General features: G+C 27.6%; 1 protein-coding gene across 1 annotated transcript; it reads right to left on the bottom strand.

Annotated features, from left to right (window-relative positions):
• Nucleotides 1-796: 796 nt before the first annotated feature.
• LOC136976814 (probable ATP-dependent RNA helicase DDX10) lies at nucleotides 797-26226 on the bottom strand. The gene is made up of 19 exons (XM_067272197.1): nucleotides 26073-26226; nucleotides 22138-22198; nucleotides 21386-21516; nucleotides 21152-21310; nucleotides 20336-20456; nucleotides 12294-12408; nucleotides 12113-12209; nucleotides 11327-11431; nucleotides 11095-11257; nucleotides 10934-11018; nucleotides 10744-10842; nucleotides 9165-9252; nucleotides 9005-9093; nucleotides 8635-8920; nucleotides 7513-7626; nucleotides 7278-7436; nucleotides 7136-7198; nucleotides 3974-4134; nucleotides 797-1163 (listed from the first exon to the last, which is right to left on the bottom strand). Exons 1-19 carry the CDS (start codon nucleotides 26148-26150, stop codon nucleotides 974-976), a joined length of 2364 nt encoding a protein of 787 aa, XP_067128298.1. The 5' UTR covers nucleotides 26151-26226; the 3' UTR covers nucleotides 797-973.
• Nucleotides 26227-26855: the final 629 nt, after the last annotated feature.

The following is a 26855-nucleotide window of genomic DNA, read 5'->3' as shown; positions in this document are numbered from 1 at the left end:
TTACTCAAATGTCCTTAAGAATTCAATGTTAATTAAAACGATTGAAGACAGATGGTCTTTTAAAGATCTTTCTGGCACAGATCTTAAGGACGTTTCTTTTACTTTAATATAGAAATTTGGCTTAATTAAGCTAGAATGTTTGCAGTATAACAAATTATTCTTAAATAATTTTATTCTCTAACCAAAATAACAGCTCTTCACTATTAGCCACTTGTCTTATTTATGGACAAGGTTTTACAAAAATTAAATTTCTGGAATTTAATATATTTGAAAGGTATTGAAAGTTAAGTATTATTTCTGAGAGGCCCTATCATGTTAGTAGCAAGGCCATTTGACTCAAGCCTAAGAATTAGAGGCCTCCAAAACATTTATTTTCTCTCAGAATGCCTTCTTATTTGTGTTTTAATATGTTGAAGCATTAGAAAGGTAAGTGTTCTGGGTCTCACCCTCTGAGAGTCCCGGTTTCTGAGAACCAAATTATCATTTTTCACTTTACTAAATGCACATTCATCTTAATAAAGTAATAATTATTGTATATTTTTAATAAAATTTTTGCTGCGCATTCAAATATCATTTAGTAAAATGTGATATGAACAGCCATAAAATATTAAAAAAAAAAGAAATATATTTTTCTTTCTATACCTAGTTCGTATGACTGGAAAATATTGGTTTACATAACATGAGACAATTAAAAAAGTAAAGAAATATTACCTATAAGTAATGATTAATTCTAAAAATAGCCCACATCCTTGAAAATCATATCGTATTCTATTAATTATAACAGAAAAAACAAAAATATGTTTAGAATAAAAATTTCAAATATGAAAAATTAACTGTTTAATGAAATTTGATTTATGTAATTCAATTGATCAATTTAGTATGGAAACAAGATTAAACAATATATTTTATATTGTTTTAAAATACAAAAGATGACTGTACAAAAACATTGATAAAAACATTTTCTTTGGTACGTTTAATGAGACAACAGATGTAAAGCTAGTTCCTCGTCTTCCCCTAGTGACAGTCCGGTGTCTGCAGGTTCTGAAGACCTCTTCTCCGTCTTTTTCTTCTTCCTCCCGGGTCTTCCGTCTCCATCGTCGGAATCTCCCCGGCGGCCACTCCTCTTTGTGTTTCTCTTTTCTTTTGGACTTAATTTCTGAGAACTATTAAAGAAAAACCGTCTGGCATAAAACATCTACGAAATTAATATTATATTTATAATTTTGTAATAAGAAATTAAACAGGAAAAATAAATGCATTTAATGCAAATGGATTGCGAAAATAATAATTTATTAAATTAACAAAATTAATTAAAAACTTATTAAGTACCAAATTACATCAAAAAATGAATTTTATCTGAGTAAAAAAAATTCTAAAATAAAAAGTCAGAAATGATAAAAACATTCTGAAATTATATACAATATAATCAATAGGAGAACAGAGAGTGATGCAATTTGATAGAACAGAATTAAAATTAATAATTAAAAATTAATATTAATGAGAAAAGAAATCCGATATCTGAAAAAATATATCAAAAAAGAATTTGCTGATATAATGCACGTATTTTTTCTTAAATTGTGAAGTTTTTGTTGTTTTTCTAGGAAAAGGTTACATAAAAAAAACGTTATTTTTTAAACATAATATAGCACATAATTGGTTATTTTATATTTGCAAGTGAATTAATTCGGAATTTTACAATAGAAAATTAAAATGATCATGATAAAAATCAAACAAAACTAAAAAAAAATTGAATTTAGTTGGTTTAAACTAAACTAATTCAATTGACAATTTTAAGACCCTTTACCCAGAAAATTTAAAAACTTTATATTTATTTATTTACATTTAAAATTTTAGATGTTTCATAGAAATTTTTTAAAATTACCTGCACAAAAATTGTCTTGAGTTATGACATTTTAATTAACACAAACCCAAAGAGATGAGTAAAAAATTCTTTCCACTTTACATATTAGATAATAAGGTTTATCCTTAATTCTAATATATGTAAAACAAAAATATATTCACATCACTCTAATATTTTAATATCTAGAAATGTTATTTATAAGCACTCTTATATTAATAGTAATATGAAAATATTTGTATTTAGGATTTTTACTTATTAAATTTTCAAAATGTAGTTAGCTGAATAAAGATTTTTGATGTCTTAATAGTAGTAAGATATAATTCCTAAGAATATCAGATATTCTACACGATTTCATTAATATAGTAAGATATCTACTTTTATACATCCAAACTTCAATATAATGGCCTATATAAGGCCATCCTTGTAAGAATCCACAAATACTTGTGATTAGACTTTCCTTGAAAATATTACAAACATTTCAGTATCTGTGAATTATTAAATTTATGGTCTTGTACTTTAAATTGTTATAATCATAATGCTTGACTTTCAAACTTGAACACTCAAATTTGAGCACAGACGATATTTCTATGCATAATTCTCATTGAGATATTTTGGCCTTGTGCCATTTTTAATGGTGAACAAACAGTGGCACTATTGAGGTTTGACCAAATTTTGAATCATTTTTTCCCTTTGATGAGAGTTGATCTTATAAATAAGATTGGATCTAATTATTACAGACTTTATTTAATGTCTGTAATTTATAAATGTGTAAATTTTATGTCAATTTAATTTATTGAAAATTCATTACTGTGTGATGTTTGTTTAAATTCTTTCTGTTTTGTGGGCACTAAGAGGGTCTGTATTCACGCTTCATTTTGGGCTTGGCCAAAGCCTATACATATCATGGATTTTGATAGAATCATAATATGGTGTCCAATTAGTAAAGGAAGTCCTACATTTCTGAGAATTTATCCCAAATTTAGACTTAAATCCTTCAGAATAGGAGATTGATGCCTGGTCACAAATAACATTAACTTACCTCTTGTCTACATCACATTTAAAAATTATTTTTTAAAATAAAAAATAATAAATTATTTTAATGATTCTTAGCTTTTAATCGATACAAACTTTTGAAACAAAAAAATTAATTATAATTATTAAATATTAAAATGTAAATAAACTTCAGAAAGTGAATTTTTGCAATATCTATATATCCATTACTGGTCGGAGTTCTGCCCGACTGCATTCAATGGTCCAACCTTTGAGTTTTATCATCTTATAACATTACTTCTTTTTATTTTAAAACATTTTATAAACAATATTAGCTTTATATATTTAAACTTTTAATAAAGAATAAATAATATTAAAAAGAAAGCACGACAGTTTAAATATCAAGGAGTTAATTAATAATAAATAAAAATAAACAAAAGATATTTGAAAATCAATCATTTGGATGCCATTTTGTTGTCTGTGCATTGAAGATTAAGCTTTGATTCCTTTCAGTGAATAAATGACTCCACTTTTTTGAGATTTTGGATTTTTTATAGACAACATTCCTTTTTGACTGTACAGTTTCATTTTTATGCAACAAATGTTTCTTGTTGCAGAAAAATGTTTCTGTACAGTCAAAATTCTGTTTCTATTCAAACATTTCACATCAGTGAGGTTCGAGTGATTTAATTTAATACATTAGACATGTTCAAACCTTAATATAGTGCACTCGTGAATAGCATATTTGTAAACAAATCTACCCCATAAATATTAGGCAGAGAACCATTTAACAGTAAAGCTTAAGTCTGTATTAGGAACAAATTGTTATCTTCATATCTTGTGACTTTCATACTCCTAAACTCAAACCTGTATGTAGACCTCATTTAATATATATTATTCTTATTGTCTAAGAAACTTTGATTTAGGACCACAATCAATTCAGCACTAATTTCAGAGGCAAACTAATGGTGGCATTAAATTAAGGTTTGACTGTATTTATCCTCTTTTAGAAATAAAATTATTCTATCCTTTTCTAATGTTTTCATCTTAATTTTCTGGTATGAAAAATTTCAATAGAATTATTATTTAGTTTGATGTGTACATAATAAATAAGTAACATACTTCATGTTTATCACAGTTTCTTCATCTTCATCGTCATAATCGTCTTTGTCATCTTCATTATTGCCATTAACTTTATCGGGATCGGGAAGATCATCAATATAATTTTCCAAAACGTCATCTTCATAATCATCATTTTCTTTGAATTCATTATTGTTGTCCTTCTAAAATAACAAAGATAATTATTTTTTCACTTTTCTTTCTATAAATAACAAAAACATTTATATTACTATTATATATTTATCATGTAGTATAAAAATAATTGTCATAGTATGATTTTAAATACATTAGACTCTTGATTATTTGAGATATAAATGCCTATGAAGAATCATTAAATATCACAAAATGCTTTATGACTTATCTGCTTAGCAGGTCAAGAGGAGAAGGGTAATGATACACTTTTTTGAATGCAAGGTAGTTACATGCATTGTTTCTTCTTTGAATTTTTAATTATTCTGTTTACTAGGTAAATAATTTAAAAGGTACAGAATTAACTGGAATTTTTATTAACCACAATAACATTTTTCTCATTCATAATCTACACTCTACTGTATATAAGAATATTTTAATTATTTTACTTTTGAATATGAGATGAGAAGAAAATAAAACTCACATAATATAACAATCTAAATGCTTAATTAATCTAGACATATTCAGAAATGTTCAATAACTTTAAATCATTTTGTTAACTTAATGTTCATTTATCTACATTTACTTTGAAAATAGATTTTTAAAATATTAGAATTTTGTATAAAGTTCTTTTTTTTATTAAATTAATTTAAACATTATTAATATCTTAAACTGATAAATAGGCATTTTTTTAGAGTAATCATTAGAACTGCAAAAGACAGTAAATAAACTTTTAGCCTAACATTTTCATCGTTATCATCAATAACTACCCTTAGGACATTTGACATGTTCATAGTCTATTCAGGATCTGCTGATCCTTCCAATGCATTATGGATCATCATCTATCTCTTTTCTAAACTGGCTTATAATGCATTATTTTATAGGAACTATTTAAAGTTCCTATTTTTAGAGATCAACAGATTTTCTTCATATATTATTCTTATGCTTTGTATTTTAACTATTAGTTAATGTGTATTATTTCTAAAATTCTAGTTTTATATTGAAATAACTTTTTTGTTCTTTATACTTCCAAGTGATTTGTACTTTATTTCTAGCATCTTTGTACTTCCAAAGATGCTAGAAATAAAGATTAATGACAATATTTGATAAATTGTGTGTTATATTATAAAATCTCAATGATGTATACAGGCTATTTTAATTAAGCAAAACTTTTTTATATGCATCTAATATCAGAGGGACTTTTAGACAATATGCATTTATGTAAGCAGAGAAGAATCTATAAAGAAAGGTCAATTCTACAGTGTTCACTAGTGTTGGAGATGCAAAAGATATGACAGACATGACAGAAAAGACAGACATGCAAAAGACTTCAAAATATTTTTGTATTATTAATTTTACTATTTTGTTTTATTAATGTGGAATTCCTGGCATGGTTATGTTTTACAAACTTTTGCTAGCCTAAATATATTTTTTCAACAAGAAACATCTACAGAATTTTCAATTCTGTGTTTATAACTAAAAACAAATAGATATGAAGAAACACTCAAGTCAACATCTATGTTTTAATGTTTTTATTTTGTAAGTTGTATAAATTTTCTTTTCTTAAAATATAACCATTTTAATTTTAAGATTTTTATTTTGGTATTCTGAATAGAACACAGTTAACAAACATTTTTAACACTTTCAAATAAACAAATAAATGGATATGCTTAACAAATTTGAAATTAAATATGTTTAGATTATATTAAGTGCACTAATAATGACTCAAACATTAATGTAATATATTAAATACATCATTAATTAATCTAATTGACAAGACTATATCTTGCTTATAAAATCATACTGTCGGCTGGGTTACCAGCTTAGAGGTATGAAGTACATGTCAGGAGTTGCAATTTGGCACAGAGTATTAAGTGCCCAAATCATGCATGCATAAAAAACACCAGACTTGTAGGTACTCAAGAGACTGAGAACTAAGTCAAAATAAAATACACAATGGCAACACACTCTACAAACAGGCAGTAGTGAGAGATTTGCGCATGCATTGCTTGTTGGGAAGTTGGAAATGAGAACATTGTGAAATCGAATTTTGACAAACGTTTGAAAAAACCCATTTACCTGTCCCGTGTTATTCCCCACATATCTCTGGTCACCATGTGCTGACCTTGACTGGTTGACCAGAGATATTGCGTTTCATCATCAGAACATTTTTGAAAGTAGATGGCGCTAGTCATTATAATTTTATATTAAAACTAACTTCCGAAATATAATTCTTTTTCCTTTTTAATTTATTAATATATATATTTCGTTTGTGCAAAATAAAAAAATAATTTTGGATGATACAATAGCCACCATTACTTTTTCAACAATGGGAACTTTTCATTACAAATCAACAAAAATTCAACCTAGGGCGACAGGCAACAGAAAGAAATTTCGACACTGGATAGGTTAATTTCACTGAAAATGCATCATGGATGACCTTGTGGTCATGGCCGTGGCCAGTGAAATTTTAACAATCATGCGCAAAACCAACGATACCAAATAAGATTGGAGATTGAGAACAAGACCCACCTTGAGCATCAAAGTGATCCCACTTAGTAGTGAGTCTCCGAGACATAGTCTTGTCCCAAATACGGCTTTGCTGTTACTTATTTATATTGACTAATTTTTGTCAGTAAAAACACTCATAAGTTAAAATATTATAAATCAATCAATGCAACAAGAATGACTGATTGATAAATAAATAACAAATGTAATTAACAAGTTCTTCATAAAATTTTCAGTTCAATTTATTTAAAACATATTGTAATGTTTTCTAGGAGTATGTAAAATTAAAAAATTCTGTTTGTACTGAAAAATCAAAATATGTTGTTAAAACATAAAACTATATAATGACATTTGTATTTAGTTATAAAAAGGAGATGTCTCTCTTCCTGTAAAAAGGCTCGTATTTATTTAATATCATTATAATGTCTTATACAGATCAATAATTAGAAAAAATTACTATTAATCAAACACAATTTTCTTTATAGCATTAACAAATAATGTATAATCTATATAATGTATTTAGCTTACCTTACTACTAATATCTTTCTCTTTCAATGCCCTTCTCTCCTCTTTCAATTTCATCTTTTTCTCCTGATTTAAAAGTTAAAACAGAAGATAAATTTATCAATATTTTACATTTATATCAATTATTCAAAGTTTAATAACTAACCTTGTGAAGTGCTCTAACTCTTTCTTTAAATATCTGTTTGTCAATTTTATCTTCTTCTTCCATAATTTTTCTAGCAAGTTCCAAATCAAAAGATGTACTTTCTTTTTTAAGTTCTTGAGCAAATTCAGATTTTTGTTCACTTGGAAATGTGTTAACAGGCTAAAAATCCATACAAAAATTTCATAGTTACAAATGAAACAACAAATTAAGAAATATTTTAAAAAAACCTTCTTACTTGGCCTTCATCATCATATGTTATTTTCTTGTTTGGTTTAACTTTTTTCTTCAATAATTTCTTTGCAACAGCTGATTTTGTTAAAGGTTTCTGTTCCTTACTTTTTGATATTAACTATAAAAACATGTTTAGAATTAAAATTAAGATATTCACATGTGCAAAATATACAAATTAGCAACATTTCAAATAAAATTTATATGACTTTAAATTTTATACAACTTTAAAATGGCTTTTGAAGTACTTTAAGTGCAGGTTATGTGAGATAAAAAAAAAAAAGATTTTATTTATAATTAAATATTTACAACATATATACATCTAATACTAAATTCTTCACACTCAAACTGAACAATAACTAAGAGTGTGTAAGTAATCTTATATATAATCCAGCAGGGTAACAACAAAGCAGTTCAAACCCACACTGAAAACCTTTGATGTAGATTTGAACTGTTGAACTGTTTTGTTGTTACCCTGTTGGATTGGATATAAGGTTACTGAGATGTTCATATGTATATGTGGTGTGGTGCCCATCCCCCGCACTGATTATGACTTGGTCGAGTCCAATGTCATGCGCAGGCAGGAGAAAAGACAAACAGTTAGAGTTAGAAAAAGAAGCAACAACATAGCACAAATGATGTGTCCTCTTCAAGATGATTAATATCTGTTTAATAATTAGTATCAAGATGATTTGTTTAGTGTTCTTCGTTTTGTAATATTTTCTGTATTGTATTAACATATACATCATTATATGTCATGAGAAGCTCTTCGTATTCTTTCTTAAACTGCATTCTGCATATGCTTCTTAACGCCCAGCCATCTATATATATACATACACATGTAATTTAATTATGATAAGCAAATACTACAATAATTATTATGCTGTAATTTCTACTACTGTAATTAGGAAATTAAAAGAATGCCACCATTTAATGTTGAAAGATTTAATATGTTTACTTTACACATAATGCATAATACAATTATATATTTTTCTTACATATTTATAAGCTATAATTCCTTCATTTCCTGCATTATTTGGATTTAATGAACAATTAGTAACAGTAAAAGTTGCTTGTTTTATCAGTTCATTAAACTGAGTTTGATTATATTAAAATTTTCACAACTTACCTCATCCATTGCTTCAATTTCATGATCAGATTCTTCTTTATTTTGTTTTGGAATTAATACATCATCATCTGATTCTTCCCCATGAAAATTAAATGCAGTCTGTGATAAAGGTTTATTTAAATTTTCTTCATACTGTGCATTTTCCTCTTCGCTATCTGAGTGAAGCATCAAATCTTTTAATTCATCAGTAGTCATATCGACATTTTCTGTGTCTTTTTTAGAATTTGCTAATTTTTTCTGTTTAGATAAAAACCGAATTCTTGGTGCAACAGCAAGCCCTAAGGACCTAAATTATTTGTATTCTATGAAAATGTTCATCATAAAGTTTAAATAATTTTTACTAAATATTTACTTTAGAAAAATTATTTACCTTGAATATGCTTCTGTATCAAGCTGTTTTATATTAAAAACACTTTTATCTTTCATTAGAAAAACATTTTTCAGGTAAGATACAAAAGCCTACAAAATAAGACAATTACATTCATTAAATGCTTCAAGTTTGTTTTATAATAAGATGAATATTTCCTCACCCTTTGAGCACCTTCTTTCAATACATGATCACGAGAACAGAGAATTTCTATTTTCTTCTGAACAGACATGAATTTCTTTTTGTTGATGCTGCATTAAAAATTTAATATATTAATGTATAAAAGCTTAAACCATTAATGTAATTAAAAACTTCATTAGTATTTTGATTGTAAGATCTTAAAAAATCATCAGAATCTAAACAAAACTTACACAATACAATTTTTTTTTCATAAGTAAAAAGAAACAATACAAAACAGAAAAATAACATTTATCTGTTTTTAAAATCATAGTAAAGAAATTCAAATTATCCTGAATTGCTACATAATAAAATAAATAAAGCATGCAGTTTGATTTAGATTTTAATGAAGTACAGTAGAGCGTCGATAAGTGGAACGTCGGTAAGTGGAATGGCCGGAAAGTGGAACGATTTTCAGTCGGACTGTGTCGTGCTGAATCGAATGTTTTTGATACTAAATTTACTTCTAAAGTATAATTTTCATGTTATTTATATTCTTTAATATATTTATTTTGTTTGTACAAAATGCAGAAATAATTTTTAACGATACGATAGCCTCGATGATTATTATAAAAATTTTCGTTAGGCTTAAAATCGACGAAAATTCAACACGAAGCGACACGCAACGGAGAAAAATTCAACAGGAAGCGATACGCAACGGAGAAAAATTTGAACATCGGACAGGTTAATGTATTTTTTCGTACAAAGTCGGAAACTGGAACAAATCATTAACTGGAAGGACTGTATTTAAAAATTTTATTGAAAAATTCTGGAATTGTTTATAATTAAAAAACCATATTATAGTAAATTTGATATCCTTTAGTAACTTTAAAAAGCTTTTTCCTCAGATACAAAAATTTAAATATAATTAAATGATAAATAGAAAAATGCAAAACAAAAGTGTATACATTATTTTTTTAAACTCTCCGTCCTGTGGGCACTAAGAAAAATCTTTTAACAGGCCAACAGTGGGTTCAACCAGGCCCACAATGGTGGGTGCAGGTGGCAAAGGATAGGGTCCAACATATCATAAATGAATCATTCTAAAAAATTACTGGTGTTTTTTGGCCCATCTGCATTCATTCCGTGTGATAGGCTGACCTTAACTGCTTGGCCATCACAATGTCTGTTTTAAAACTGTGCAATGTTTATTTGTATTGGGTTTTACTACCATTAGATAATGTTTTTAAATATAAATTTCCAATTTAATTTACAGTAAAAATTTTAGACGATTTAAACACTTCATAAAAATCAAAATTAAAAATAAATACTTCATTAACCAAGTTACATTACCTGTTCTTCCAGAAAAAAAATTTCAAAATCAGAGAAACTCTACTGCTTATACAAAAATTGACCATTTCCCTCTTTTTTAAATACATTGTTTTTTTCAAACAGAATACTAATTTTACATTAATAGCTCCCTTTTCTAAATGTAACGCATTTGAAAAATTTTGTTTCTCTTCAAACGGCATTGCATAACAGAGAATTCTCACAGAGTAATAAGTAAAATCACACATCTGAAAATTGTTTCAATTCTCATCTTAAAATAATTATCATATACATACCTTATTTCTTCAATAGGAACTTTATTTTCAATCAGTTGTTGTGCCATTGATTTTTCAGAGGGCAATAACACAAGTAATGCTTCACCATTTCCTTCATACCTTTAATAATAATATTTTTTTATTTTTATTTTTAAATTCATGCATGTCATTTAAAATTTGTTTTAAATTGTAAATTATATGTTAAACAAACCTTGCAGTCCTTCCAACTCTATGAATGTAAGTTTTAACATCTTCTGGACAATCTAATTGTACTACCCAATTAACAGATGGGAAATCTAGACATAGTAATGTGACAATTAACAAAATAATTCAAAGTTCTGACTAATATTTTGGAAATTCCAATTAATATACCTAATCCTCTTGCAGCTATATCGGTAGCAAACAAGACAGCATGCTGTTTCCTACAGAATTCGTCGTAGATGGACATCCGTCTAAGTTGATGTAAACTTCCGTATAATGCCATAACCGTCATTCCGGGCCTCATTCTGCAGAATGTTTCGTACGTATATTTTACCTAATTAAAACATTTGCATATAATTATTAAGCTAATGTAGAAATCAAACAATTTATTTTAACAATTTACCTGTTTGCAAGTTGCCATAAAGACTAAAATCTTTTGTTTCAAATGAGTTTTGATAAATGACCATAATAAGTTTAATTTATCATGCAGATCACAAATGATGTAATTCTGAAATATAAAATCATCGTTAATGAGTTATTAAATTTTAAAAAGAAGGCGGCATATTTATTTAAATATGGTGTTTATATTATTTATAATCAGTATATACTATATTAATAAAAATGCCTTATCAATAATTATAATTTAAAACACTGAAAAAACATTACACTAGAGTAAATTGTCTTCACATTTGTCCCCTTGCACATCTTGGGAGTTTATAAAGTAGTCTAATGAGGATCACAATATAGACAATTTTTATCAGGATGAAAGAGTTTCTAATTAAAGGTCAAGTCTATCTTTGTCTTAATTAATAAGTATATACAACAATTTTTGTATGTATTTACTTAGAGTGAGTATATATTTTTGAGAAAACTAGTTTCTAAATAAAATCTTCACATATTTATGGAGTTTCATAACAATTATCTTAATAGCAATTACATTTATACAGCTGAAAATTCCAAAATTGTAAGAAACTTTATGGAGATTTGTTTATTGCAGTACTAATTATTTTGACTATTTTTATGTTTGCTAAAATAATCATTTTACAGTCTTGCTGAATTAAACTATATTTAGATTTTGTGAAATTTTTCTACTCTAAACTTTAAAAATGGCATAAGTATACATAATATTAAGTAAAATTATTAATGAATAATTACATTAAATTTAATATTTATTTATACAAAATATTACCTGTTGAAGCATTTCTGGAGTCTTATAAGCAGAATGTTCATGAACTGATACATAAAGTGGATGCTGAAGACTTAATCTAGCCAGATCTTTTACTGATCTTTAATGTATAAGAAAAGAAATTTAAGAAAAATTTAAAAGTATATTATAATTTCATAATAAATTTGTTTAAATCAATTCATACTTTGTTTGAGTTGCTGAAAATAAAAGTGTCTGCCTCACTATAGGAAGATTCTCAATAATTGCATTAATAGTCGTTTGGAAACCTAAATCAAGGATTCTATCCGCTTCATCTAAAACTAAACATTTTAAAATATGTAAATATACAAATACAAAGCCATTTTTAATTATTGATTTAAAAATTTTTAAATCTAGGCATAAAAAAAAATACTTTACAATTAATGTAATTCTTTTATTATTTCTACATAAAAATTATAAGATAAATACAATAGAATTAGTTTTTATGATTTTTATATTTTATGCCAGGGCTGGCCATATATTGCCCATCAGAAATTTGAAATCTGAATTCTCTATTCCTGTATATTTAATTATTAATATAATTAAATATATTATTATTATGTTATTAATTAAATATACAGGAGCTGTAGTAAGGATCTAAAAGAACCACATGCGGCTCGCAAGCTGCAGTTTGGCTGTCGTGTTTATGTACAGTTCATCAATTTTTGTATATTTTAATTTTGTAATTTTATATCATGTTCTTAAATTTTTAATTATGTATATGTATTTTCTTGTTTTGGTGTATTTTGTTACTATTGTTTTATGAGATAAACTACTTCTTTCATTGTGGAATAGTCATCACATGCTATATAGCATTGCTTTGTGGTTGTAAATAAATAATATAAATGAATACAGAATATATAATTTAGAAATCAATATTTAGATGATGAGATTATAATGGAAGAATTGAAATCTAAACTTTAATAATTGATAAATTGCATTTAGTTAGATATTGATTATTAAAGTAAGCATTGTTTTTCCAGATGTCATTAAATTTAAATTATGTAATCATTGAAGTTCTTACAAAAAGTAAAATGTTTACTTATTATACTAAACATTCGAATAATTTAATATTTTAACAGTCAATAACAAGTTTTATTTTCTGCAACTATTTGTTTTTGAATAAACATTCTCTTATCATCAATTTTTAAATAATTTGTATGGCTCTTGAATGGTTTCTTCTTGATAATTTTTGATAATGTTTTGACATTTCTTTGATAATTTTACATAAATCTGATCAATGTAAAGTCTAGTTTTGACAAATTTTTAAAAAAAACTGGTGAAATTATTGAATAGTTAAAAATTAATAGTAGATATAATTATAATTATGGTCCAGTTGCATACAATGCAACTGATCATTAAAAAATTATAATTATTTACTGAGAAAATTTATAAATGAAAATTTCTAATCTTGAATTTTATTTCATATAAAACAATTATTAAGTCAAAAACTGTAATTAAGAATTTATTATTAAGTTAAATACTCATTACATGCTAATTACTTTAATTAATTATTGAAATAAAACTATAATTAACAATCAAATTAAAGTAACAAAAATTCATGACAAAACATAAAGGCTACAATTTATTTCTTTATTCAAAAATAGATTTTTTACTTTATTTTACGATTCAGTGACTGCCAATTATTAAAACTTTAAAAAAGTGTGCAACATATTAAATAAATAGATTTGTCTTCTTACCTTTAACATTATAATATGCTTATATAATTTTTTATTTAACTAATAACAAGGTGATTACTAATTACAACCCTCCTTTGATTGGGCCAAGCTCAATATATATATAATGTATGTTGTAGTACTGCCCTCCCAATAATTCATGGTAATGTCACTTAATGCAGCTCTCAAGCATTTGCAAGAAAAATGAGTTACAGCTGCATACCCAAGTGAATAAGGGTTTGACTTTTGTCCTGTATGTTGTAGATTTCAATCTTACTTATTTCACAGTTTTTCTGTATGTGTTGAAACAGATTATCACTACAATGTATATTTTTATATTTGTAACAAAGAAAAATCAGTGTTTTGTAATTATAATATTTATTTTCTATGTAATAAAATATTTCAAATTACTTTCCACTTTTTCACAATTTTTATTTTTACAAAATTATATTATATCAGCAACAAATGTTGAGTATATAGAACGTTTCCTCTCTGATCTTGAATTGTTCAACAAATGTTCACAATTATAATAAATAGAAAAGTTTGTAATATGAGACATCCTAAACTCACTCATGTTGCTATACCAACAATTCAACACATGCAAGGGAGATTTTTGTTATTTTGTAGATTTGCTGAACATGAAAATTACTCTATATCAAATTTGTTGAATTACAATGAATAAAATGTTTACAGTGAGTGACAAATAAATGTTATATCATCATCATACTAATTTTCTTTGTTACAATTAAAAAATACTTGGTACAATAATCTGCTTCAATGCAGATTAAAACCCTGATAGATTTCAGATTTTTATGAAAATATAAATAATATTTGTTTTAATAATAATGTTAAAAAGTAATTATTACAAAAAGTTTTTAGATTATAAATCTTAACTTCCTTTTTAAATCTAATATAATAAAATCAAATAATTAAATTAGTTCTGTATTCTATGTACAGTCTCTTCAGGAAAACAATTTAACTAAATTCATGTCTACTGCTCAAAATTGTTCAAAAATGGTAAAGAATTAATTAAATAAAATTAATAAGAGAGGATAGAGGAGGAGAAAAAAACAAAATCATATTAATTGGTATGAGATTTTTCTACAAAGTAATACCAAATGAATATGGAAAACTCTGTTCAGATGAATATAAGTGATAGAATACACAAATCACAAAGATTGTCATCTCTTGTCCTATTTTACTCAAATGCATTGCCTTATGATATTTATCATGCAGTTTTCCTAAGTTTGTATTCTTTTCTTAATAAAAGTACTAAACACAATATTCCAAACATGGATAAGAATCCTAGTAGTAAGCAAAAGAAAAGTATTGAGGAAAATCTTGAAAGGATGTATAAGTTTTAAGCATCATCTTGTTATTTTTATTGTTAAAAATTCCATAATGCTGTCATTTTTAGGAACAAGCATACTGTATCACAAGATAAATGATATTTCAAATCCATAGATCCTGCAAAAATTTGCTTGAATCCTTGATAATAAAATATAAAATTTATGTTCATATATTTTATGTTTCAATATTAATTTCTTCAAATGTTAAGATGAGGGGGCGCTTCTAGCCATCATCAGTGTTGGCGACTTTTTCATTTACCTGCTTCAGATAACGTATTTTTGTGAAACGTTGATTATACAATAATTTTAAAAGTTTTTAAAGGTATAATATTAACTATGTTATCATTAAAACTAATATTATTGCTGTTAATAATGACTGGAGTCGAAACTAATCCTGGCCCGATTCAGCATTCGCCAGTTAACACAAGTCAAACTGATATGCAAAAAAGAGGGCGTGGAAGACCGAGGAAGGAACACGCACAGAGTTCTGAAGAAACAAGCCAGCTAGTGGATCTTATTAGCGAAGAATATACTCCAGAAGAAGAAATTGAAAATAACAGAGGCATTATGGGTAAATCTAGAATCGAGGATTATTTTACAACATCGGAGCACCTTGACCAGATAAGTGACAGTGATTTGAGATACTTGTTAAAATCCATCTATAATCTAATTCAGGAGAAGTTTGAATTAATAAATCAAGAAATTCATTCAATTAGACATGATATTAGTTGTATACAATGAGATAATATGAAAATTAAAGAAGAAATGAATACGATTGTACAAAAAATTCAGCAATGTGAAGATAAAACAAAGCTCTGCGCAAACCTAAAAGGTATGTTTGAGTTTGAGTTGGATAAACTAAACAATGAAAATACTAATAGAAATCTGGTTATTACTAATTTCCCATTTAATACTGATGATAAGCTGCAAGAAATTAAAAAATTTATTAAGGTAGATCTTGACCTAAAGGACATAGAAATAAAAGGCTTAATTCAATTAGGAAAGAGTAGTTCGGATTATCAAATGATAAAATTAATAACAGAATCGGTTAAAGTTAGAAACTCAATACTTAAAAGGTTCTGGACTATGAGACCAAATATAAGACAAGAAATAAGAAAAACTATCATTAGAACAGATCTATGCTCTAGATCAAGAGTTAGGAGAAAACTATTACTCAATAAAATTAAATTAGAATTCTCAACTAATACCAAAGTGAGAATCAGAGATGACTATTTTATAAAAGTTGATCTTGTATACACGTTGGATATGAACACAAATGAATTTATAGTAATTAATTCTTTTTTAGGTCAAGCTACCAAATATTCACAAAGAAAGTAACAACAACAACAACAACTGTGCTGCCTAATATTCAGGAAAACAATTTAACTAAGAATAATAATTGTAAAAAAATCGAAAAGGAACGATCCTCGGATAAATATAGTTATATTCAAAATAATAATATTAAGATTAATATGGAATCAAACTATCTTCAGATTAGTTTTTGGAACTGTCAGGGCCTTAAAGGAAAAATTCATAAGCTATCAACAAAAAATTTCATAAATTCTAATACAATTATTGGTTTGACAGAAACGTGGACAGAAAACTTAAATTTAATTGATAAAAACTATGTAGAACAAGAGAATATCTTGATTTCCAGTGACGCTCATTGGTCAGTAAATTTGGTCGACCTTCGGGAGGTATACTTCTCATCATGAAAAGAAATTGGTGAAATCATATATCAAAATATAACAATGTACTATATACTAGCTATAATTAGAATAAATAATCAACTCAAATCCGTGTGGAACGAATCTTACTTAGGAGTTATTGAAATATATCTCCCTCCATCAGTTAATAAGAAATTGATATTCATGAAAATACAACACTGTATTGATAGATGGGCTTTTTTGATACAATTCTGGTTGCTTGGAGGAGACTTCAATTCTCGAATTGGAGAGATGTTGGACACAAAGTTATATTTAAATTATGAAAATACAAACAACAACAGACAGTCTAAAGATAAAATCTTAAACAGTGAAGGTAAAACTCTAGTAGAATTTGTTTACGAAAACCAGCTTATTATACTTATTGGTAGAATGAGAGGTGATGTTCCAGCAGAATACACATACCATATCACAAAATAGAAAGTCAATCGTAGATTTCATTATATGTTCCGAGAAGTTAATCGAACATTGTCAGACTTTAACAGTTCTTGATGAAGACACATCAGATCATTTTCCAGTAAAACTCACATTATTAACTAAAAAGGATATAAGAAGTAACATTATTAAAAAAGATTATACATCAGAATTCAACAAAAAATGTGAATCCAGGATTGATAAGCAAAAATGGTTAAAAAAGAGTTGATTTTATAACAGCTGAATTACTAAGGCTGGAGGAAAAAATAAACCAATTGTCAATTACCAAAGATTAGTTTCTAAAATAGTAGAATGTTGTGTCATGCGATGTAATCATGCCTCCAAATTAAAATCTAAAAATCAATGGTTTGACAACTCTTGAATTCACCACAAACTTAAAAAGCAAAAAGATCTTAAAATTTTTAGGAAATATAATACTCCTGAAGCATTATCAAACTATGTGAAAAGCAAAAAAATATATACAAACTTAATTAAGGCAAAAAAGAAACTTTACTTGACCAATATTAACAAAAAGCTAATAGAATCAAGAGACACGAGAACCTTTTGGAAAGTTATTAACAACTTTCGTAATACTAAATCTGGCTCTTTCAATCAAAAAAAGATTGATTATATTGAATGGATAAAATATTTCCAAAAATTTTCTCAGGAATACTTACATAATCAAAAGAATATTCACAAGGAAGATAAAATAGCTTACCAAATTAATCAGGACGAAATAATAAGTGTAGATGAAGTGCAGAAACAAGTTAAGGCATTGAAAATCAAATCGGCTCCAGGTTCAGATGGTATTCCGGATTCCTTTATTAAATTGTTACCTCCCAAACTGATTCAATATTTAACTAGAATATTTAATAATATATATTTAAGTGGTATAATTCCAAGTAACTGGAAGGAAGTAATTTTTACTATGATTTTCAAACATGGCAGCAAAGATGATCCAGCAAATTATAGACCGATTGCATTATTATCCAGTTTCAGGAAAATATTTACAGCAATACTGGCAGAGAAATTTAAACAATGGATAGAGGTGAACAATTACAAGAATCCGACACAATATGCTTATACAGAAAATGGTGGCACTCAGAAAGTTCTATTTGTTTTGCTAGCAATAATCCAAATACAACTATTAAAGAAGAGAGAGAAGATTTTTGCAATTTTTTTGGATTTATCAAAACCTTATGATTCTGTTAGTATAAAGTTGCTACAGGACAAATTAAATAACTATAATGTAAGCAATTACTTAACTAAGATAATTGGTCAACTATATGGCAATTATAATGTCATTGTCAAGCAAAATAATATATGCTGGAATCTGTTTACGACTAGTACAGGCTTATTGCAAGGTGATCCCTTATCTCCAATTCTGTTTAATTTCTATCTATTTGATTTAAATAACTGTTTCTCAAGGAAAGAAGATGGGATATATATTGACAATACATGTATACACTCAGTGTCATATGCAGACGATATCATAGTACTGGCTCCTACCGCTGTGGCACTAAAAAGGAAGATTCTCCAGCTAGTTGAATATTTAGATACTTTAAAAGTCAAAATAAATCCTGATAAATCAGAAATCATGGTTTTCAGAAATGGAAATAATCTTACGAAAAGAGCTAAATCCTTTTATATCAAGAATAAAAAAATTAAAATTGTTAATGAGAAAAAATTTCTGGGTATATTCTTTACATTTAACTTATCATTTAGTAGGCATTACAAATATATTACTGCAAAGTCCAGAAATCTAATGAGTAATTTAATAGCTCTATGCTGTAAGGCAAAAATAGGATATATCAAAACTCATTTTCAGCTCTTCGATGCAATAGTAATAAACGCATTGTGCTATGCCGCTCCAATCTGGAGTCTAAACAATTTCTATGATTTTGAAAAAATCCAAATATTCATTAGAAAAACGTTTCAATTAGAATACAATACACCAGGTAGTGCACTGCGCTTGAAATTTAAGAGATTCAAACTTAATACTATTCTGGTAAAAAGATATATTAATTGGCTTCAAAAAATAATTAATGCAGAAGATTTGTCATCTAAACTAATGTACTTATTATACAATAGATCTAGAAATATAAACATTCAATGGAATTGGATAACTCAATTATCGAAGATTTTCAATGCTTACGGATTTTCGATAGAACTAGTATTTGAGTATCTCAAAAATAATGACCAACAAATCAGTCAATTACTATATAAAGCCATGGAACATTCAATAAGCCAAGGATAATGAAGATATAAGAAAAAGAAGAAATAACTCACACTATAATATAATCCTTAACTACCCTTATATCAACAACTATATGCTTTCAAATCTCCCATTTAATGTTAAAAAGTTTTTCATTCAGTTAAGACTTAATCAAAAAGGTCTAGTTATTATAAATAAATACATAGAATATAATCAATGTACCTGCTCCAAGTGTGGAAAAAAATTATCAAAACTACACTTAATCTACGGATGTAACGAGAAGGAAGAACAAGATTTAAATATTATCAAGGATCAAAGTTAAACCAAAAGACGGAAATTGATATGTGTAGAAAACTAGATAAAGTCAATAGTAATGACATTTATGGGCTGTATAATATTGTCAATAGGTTATTAAGGCAATGTGTTAATAGTTAATTAAGACCTTATGGCTAATTAATAAATTGAAAAGGTATACAATGTTAAAGGATACCTAAAATTGTAGATTATGTTATCCTAAAAAATGTATATTTAACCCCCCTTGTAACAGGCTAATGCCTACTATGCTAATAAACTTGATTGATTGAAAAAAAAAAAATGTTAAGATGAAATTAATCTGGGTACTTTCATGAAATATAATGCAACTGAATCATATTTTTTTATTGGAAATTTAAAGATGTAAACTTGTTTTTGCATTTAATTATTAAAAAGTATTTTGAAATTTATTATCTTTAATAAATATGTAAAATTAGATGTAACTATTTAAATAAACATATATAAATAGATTTAAACAAAAGAAATTAAATGAAATTAATGAAATAACATTAACTTACCTAACATTTTTAAATGTGTACAGTCAAATAGAGGATTCTCATCCATATGCTGAAGCAATCTTCCAGGTGTGCAGATAATTATATTACATTTGTCCATACGTTTCCGTTCAAATTTCAAATCCTTGTGAATATATAAATTATTATTTAAGATATTCCTGAATTTATTTTTATACAAGTTTTTAATTACTGTTGTTATGTCTATAGAAAAGTAGTAATAAAAATTTTATAACAAACATATGTAACACATTTTAGATTAATAAACATTTATCTAAAATTAAAATTATGCAATGATGAGATGTATATACAGTATGGTCTTGTTTTATGCAAGGATTGTATTGTATATCAGCACTTACCATGTACATTTTTGCACATTCTCAAATAGCCCTAAATGATAGTCTAAATACTTAACCATTTACAATTAACAGAAAAATGTTAAGAACTGTTTAAATTGTTTTGCTGTATATAATGATTTTCATAATAAAAATAATCAATATAAATATTAATGTCAGAATTAAACATGCATCCAAGAAGCTTTCAGTATGATCATAACTTAGAAGATTAATTTCTTTCTTTAGAATTTACTGAATTAGAATTTAATTTTAGTTTTACATTTTAGTTTCTACTAAAATGTAATTTTTCCCCTATTTTTTAAAGCCAGTATAAAAACTTTTAATTGTTTGAATAATAAATTTTCAATTTTTTAATAGCTTTCTTGAAAATTATTTAGATTCACTCCTACTAATAAATCTAGTATGACAATATTAAAAAGCATCAACTACAGATAAAGAATTACATTTTATAAACTGTAAAACTTACTTTTCCACCAATAATCAGACCAGCTGAAAAGTCATGGTAAGCTCCTATTTTACGCAAAACTTCAAAAATCTGATATGCCAATTCCCTCGTAGGTGTGATTACCAATGCACCTAAGCCATCGTAAGTGGTCCATCTTTCCAAGTAAAGACACTCTAAAATCTAAAATTTAATTAATTTTCAGTTAGAATTTTAAAGTAGAATTCCACCTTTACTACTACATTTTAAATGACTTACCGGTATTAAAAATGCCAATGTTTTTCCTGAACCGGTTTTTGCGGCTCCTAATATATCTCTTCCCTTCAAAGCTAATCCAATACATTCTCTTTGAATGTCAGTTGGTTTTTCATACTTGGCATCTCTCAACCCTGTTTAATAAATAATAAATTCAAATTTATGTACAGTATAATAATTAGACATTTATAATATAATAAAAGTGTCCGAACAATTGACAATCTACTATGAATGATAAACTGATAATTGTTAAGAGAACACAACAACTTTAGAAATTGTGATTATTTCTAAAGCTACAAGTATTAACATCTTTGCTTTTATTATCAATGTTGCATGTTGATGGATGTGTGTCACTAATATTTTAAATGTGCACATTATATTTTTTATTTTACCCTAGGACAGGGATGGCGTGCCCAAAATGGCACATCAGAAGAAATCATCTGGCATGTAACGTGGATATGTTTTCGGCATATCACCTGTGGTTTTCAATTATCGTTTTGGTTTGTCACCCAAGCACCTTTTATTTCAATCACCTCTCTATATTTATTTTAATTAAAGCATATTCATTTCATTTCTATAAATATCAAAATTATTCGAATTAAAATTTTGGCATGCATAAACATTTTTAAAGATAAATATTATAACTATATGGCATATGGACTCAAAAAGGTTCACCATTCTTATCTTAGGATGTATGAAAAATTTTTATTTTATATTTGAAATGAATTTAACATTTTAATAAATTATAAAATTACCTTTTTGTGTTTTTTGAGATAGAGGAAAATCTCTGAAACTCTGAATTGTTTTCTTTCCAATCTGAAAAATCAAAATAATTTCTTTAATGATAAGAAATTTAATAGACTTTTATAAGTGAAGCTGCTTAACATATTGGTAAACTTACTATTGATACATTCCTCTATTTATTTATACATATAAATAATTGAAGGATGTATCAATATTATTATTTGTATTCTTAGAAATCAGAAGAATCCAACTGACTCCAGCAAAGAATCAGGTGTTTATAAGATACCTCTAAGAGATGAATAGTTCCAGAGAGAATTAATCTACTCGTATATAGATTCTACCAAGAGAGCATATAATGGAGCACAAATCTGATATAGATAGAGGCAAACTACCACCATCTCAATATAAGCGAATGATGATAAAATTAGACCTAATTTACAAGCTACATTGATTAGAACAGTGGCAAACACGAACCAACTCAGTGTACTGGATATGCTTGAGATTTTTAATGCAGACTTGCAGGGGCAGTGTATCAGCACTTTAAGGAAGAGAAGAGGCTTTCACAAGCATGGCAGACCCTATTTTATGCATCATTATAAAATCACTTTACATCATCTATGCTAGGATCCTATTGGTTAATCTTTGGTTTTAATTTAGGATTTTCTCATGAGTTCTTCTGCGTCTTACAATTTTAAACATCTAAGCCTGTGGCATTCCATTTCTTCAAAAATTCTAACTTGAAGCAGGTCGATTACAAATTTCAATATTTCTCTTATAAAACAATGTCAATGTTACAATATAAAATTTGTTCTAATTTTATCCTTATACTTTTATAGCAAAAGAATTGCTCTTGTGTGTTCATAAAAACTAGTGATTAAGCTTTAAACTATTACTGAACACTTAATTGTACTTTTTATGTATTTTATTCTCAATTATATTATTATTTTTACTTAACATTTGTTTGATATTGAGTTTAATATTAAAATTCCCTAATACAAATTTAAAAAATTATATTGAATTTCATCAATTATTAATTATAAAATAATTTAAAATTGAAATCCATAAAAGTATTAATTGCAAAATTCTTCAACAGAAAAAATATTCCATTAAAAACTTGCAATCATTGTTCTTAACATTCAAATTAACTTGTCTGAAGATAAGCACAGGCTTGAAAGAATTCGCAAGTCTTAATAATTAGTTTTTTGGATTATATTAAGTTTTAATCGTTTTTTAAATTAATATATTGATAGAGATGTAACTATGCAAAATAAAAAGTTGCTTCTAGAGAACTTGTATAATTGTATAATTGCAGGTATATAAAATATAAAACCTTTAATATAGATCCTGAGTGTAGAAAACTGAAAAGATTTTTTTTTTTAATTTTTTGTTTGTAGGGATCACATTTAATATTACCAATGGAAAACTTTTGTTTTAAGACAAAGAGGGAACATTAATAAACCCAAGCTGCACATTAAAAAATAAAATAAAATTTTGTATATCGAAATAATTATCTCTTTCCCCAAGATTATGGATACAGATCGACTACAGTTTTTGTAGTCAATCAGTACATCATGTGTTAGATTTGAAGTCATCTAAATTTATGCACTATTCCCATTCTCTGCACAAATATTAAATTCTTTCTATTTATGGATATGTTGTACCATGTTGTCCATTTTTTTTTTTTAACTCTTATTGCCCTGTGGGCTCTAAGAGGGTCTTTTTTAGCAAGTTCATTATGGTTTGGCCAGGGTGGCTGAGTGTGACATATCTGATTGGACCCCCAAAAAATTTACTGGAGATTTTTTGACTCGTCTGAATTTGATTCTGGGTTCCCCAGAGCAGTAGGCTGCCACCTTGATTGCTCAGCTATCCAGCCATCACCAAATTGTTGATTGGAACACTTGGAAGTTATAAAATCAATCCCCAGTAGTTGTTTATACATCTTTAAATGTCTCAACTTTGCTTTATTATAACAAAACAAAATTCAGAAATTTTCTCTTTTGAATGTCCGAAGCAAATCATCAAATGCTAGTAAATTAAATTTTGAGGAATGTATGTCAGATCTAGCCTATGCCCAATCCACCATCCACTGAATTTGTAGTCAATACAGTCTCTAAAGCCAGCAACAGACTTGTACATTTGGTTGTAAGGAATCGCTCACACAAAAGTTATATTACAGCTGTTTGCTTTTCATCTCAACATAAGGAAACTGGGTATTCAAAACGAGCACTCCATATTCTAATTACTTTCATTCACAAGGAAAATGGCAAACTTGCTAGTCACGAGTTCCATGGCTCAGAAGTCTGTCTACACTATAGTAATGTAACTATGAAAGGGATTCACCACAAATCAACAACAGAGTGAAGCATTTCGAGAATGATGATGTTCAGTTTGTCCATGCTACAAATGCACAGTGTTATATTACAACCAAATATTATGTCTGTTGCCAACTTAATGGAGAGACACAGAACACATCTTATGTAAAAGAACCATTGGTAGAAGTTAATTTTAGATAATTTGTATATAAATACATCTACACAGGTCATCTAAAAAGAAAACCAAACTTTTGCTCTATAAATATAACTAGATGGTGAGACGATCTAATTCAAAATTTTGCATGTTGTATTTTCAATCATGTGCAATTAGATTTGAATCAGTTCATAACAATCCTTTATATGAAGTAAAATATAAGGGTTATTTTGTGACCCTCATCAAAAAATTGCAATGGAGCAACGTGCCAACGTTAAGTTCTGCATAAAACTAAAAAAACTTTTACTGAAACAAGTATATGGGAATGATTGCCTAAGCCAAACACAAGTTATGACTGGTTTAATCAATTCAAAAATGGCTGGGAGTCAGTTGAACATGATCTAAAAAGTGGTCATCCGAAGACGTCAACTATGGACAGTAACATTGATAAAGTGCGACAAATATTAGGAGAGGATCCGAATGTGACCTGTAGAACATTGTCAGAGGAGTTGGGAGTATCAAAAGACTCTGTCCACATAATTTTATATAATCATTTGAACAAATGTAAAGTCTGCTCCTGCTTAATTCCACACTCACTCACTGAGGAACAAAAACAGGCATGCATTCATCATGCTCAGGCCATCATCAAAATGACTCGCCAAAATCCAAATTTTCTCAAAAATATTGTCACTGATGAGATGTCAAAGTTCCATGTGGAAGTCATCACACAAACACATATCAAAAAAAACTTTGTTTCCAAAAATTGCAGGTCAAGACCATGTCCATCTGTTTTTGTCTCCAAAGGAATTGTGCACAAAGAATTTGTCCCAAATGGCCAGAATGTTACCAAAGAATATTATTTGGGTATTTTGGAATGTCTCTGGAACAGAATTTTATGCATACGGCCATAGTATCGTGTTCAAGAAAGCCGGACACTGCTGCACAACAACACACCCTTGCACAAGAGCACCGCCAATCATCAATTTTTGGCTCAAAATGGTATTGTAACTCTAGACCATCCACCTTATTTTCCCAATCTGTCTCCCTGTGACTATTTTCTGTTCCCAAAACTTAAAATCTCAACAAAAAGGACTTGTAACAAGGACATTCCCGAGACTGAGGATGCTGCAACCACAATACCTAACCAAGTACCAAAACAGGAGCTGAAAAAGTCCTTTGAAATGCTAATTACTCGTTCTGAACATTGTACTGCTGCGGAGGGATCTTATAAAAATATTTCTTGTAGTTTTTTCTTCGTAGAGCAAAAGTTCGGTTTATTTTTAGACATGTTTATATGTAATTCTTCTTGAAGTACCTGACCCTTTGGGTACAATTACATCCCTCTGAATGAGACGGATGGGACCTTATAGAGGGAGTCTGTAACTATGGGGGGTGGCAAATCTCTCATTCAGAATTCACATCTTACCATAACATCATAAGGATAAATCACTTTCAAAACACGTGGTAACAATCTCACCTCGTCGTAAGCTTGGATAAGTTTCTCAATCTCTTTTGTTTCTATTTGCTTTTTCTTTGGTCTGCGATTCTGAAACATTTTACTTTTCTTTCCTTCTTAAATTCTTCCTATTTCACATGGAAATTATCTGAACCGTCGTCAACACACGTCCGCCATTAAACAACTAAACTGCCATCTGTGAATAAATAAAATATTATTCTAATTATTTATAATTTAATAAACTTCACAAGAGATTTATTACTTTTATTAAATTAATTTATATAGATTAATAATTAAAATTTTTAAGCCAATAATATTTCATTTTCTTATCATTATATTTATCTATTAAATATCTTTGTTTCTATCGATCGCCATATGGCTTTTTTATTTTTACTCTTTCCGTCCTTTGGGACCTAATAGGGCCTTTTCATCAAGCCCATTGTGGGTTTGACCAGGTCCACAATGGAAACAATCAGATAGTAAGTATAGCTCAACCTCCCGGGTCAACCTATCCTAAAATTTTCTAAGCCGCCTTGGACTCGAATCCGGAATCTCCTGCTTCGGCCATCGGTCATCTCCAGTAAATTACTGTGACAGTGAAATGTTTGAATTTCACTGCTTTTATTTCATAATTCCAAAAAACTAAAAAGAACCGTACGATGTTTTGCCAAAATTTTAATGAAATAACCAAAATAAACGAGGCGCAACAACTTGAACTTCAAATTTAAATTTATCAATTTAAAAAAATCTCTACTATGGCAAAGGTTCAGTGCATCAATTATATAATCCTTATCAAAGCTATGG

This window comes from Centruroides vittatus, unplaced genomic scaffold (assembly GCF_030686945.1).
Source record: "Centruroides vittatus isolate TY-2023 unplaced genomic scaffold, ASM3068694v2 contig_425, whole genome shotgun sequence".
NCBI lineage: Eukaryota > Metazoa > Arthropoda > Arachnida > Scorpiones > Buthidae > Centruroides > Centruroides vittatus.
This window is presented reverse-complemented; position numbering and strand designations above follow the sequence as displayed.

Coding starts and splice junctions, on each gene's coding strand:
- LOC136976814 (XM_067272197.1), bottom strand. CDS start 26,150: ATGTTTCAGAATCGCAGACCAAAGAAAAAGCAAATAGAAACAAAAGAG. Junction 11,019..11,094: donor TATAGCTGCAAGAGGATTAG/GTATATTAATTG, acceptor TACTATGTCTAG/ATTTCCCATCTGTTAATTGG. Junction 4,135..7,135: donor AGAAAGATATTAGTAGTAAG/GTAAGCTAAATA, acceptor TTGTTATTTTAG/AAGGACAACAATAATGAATT.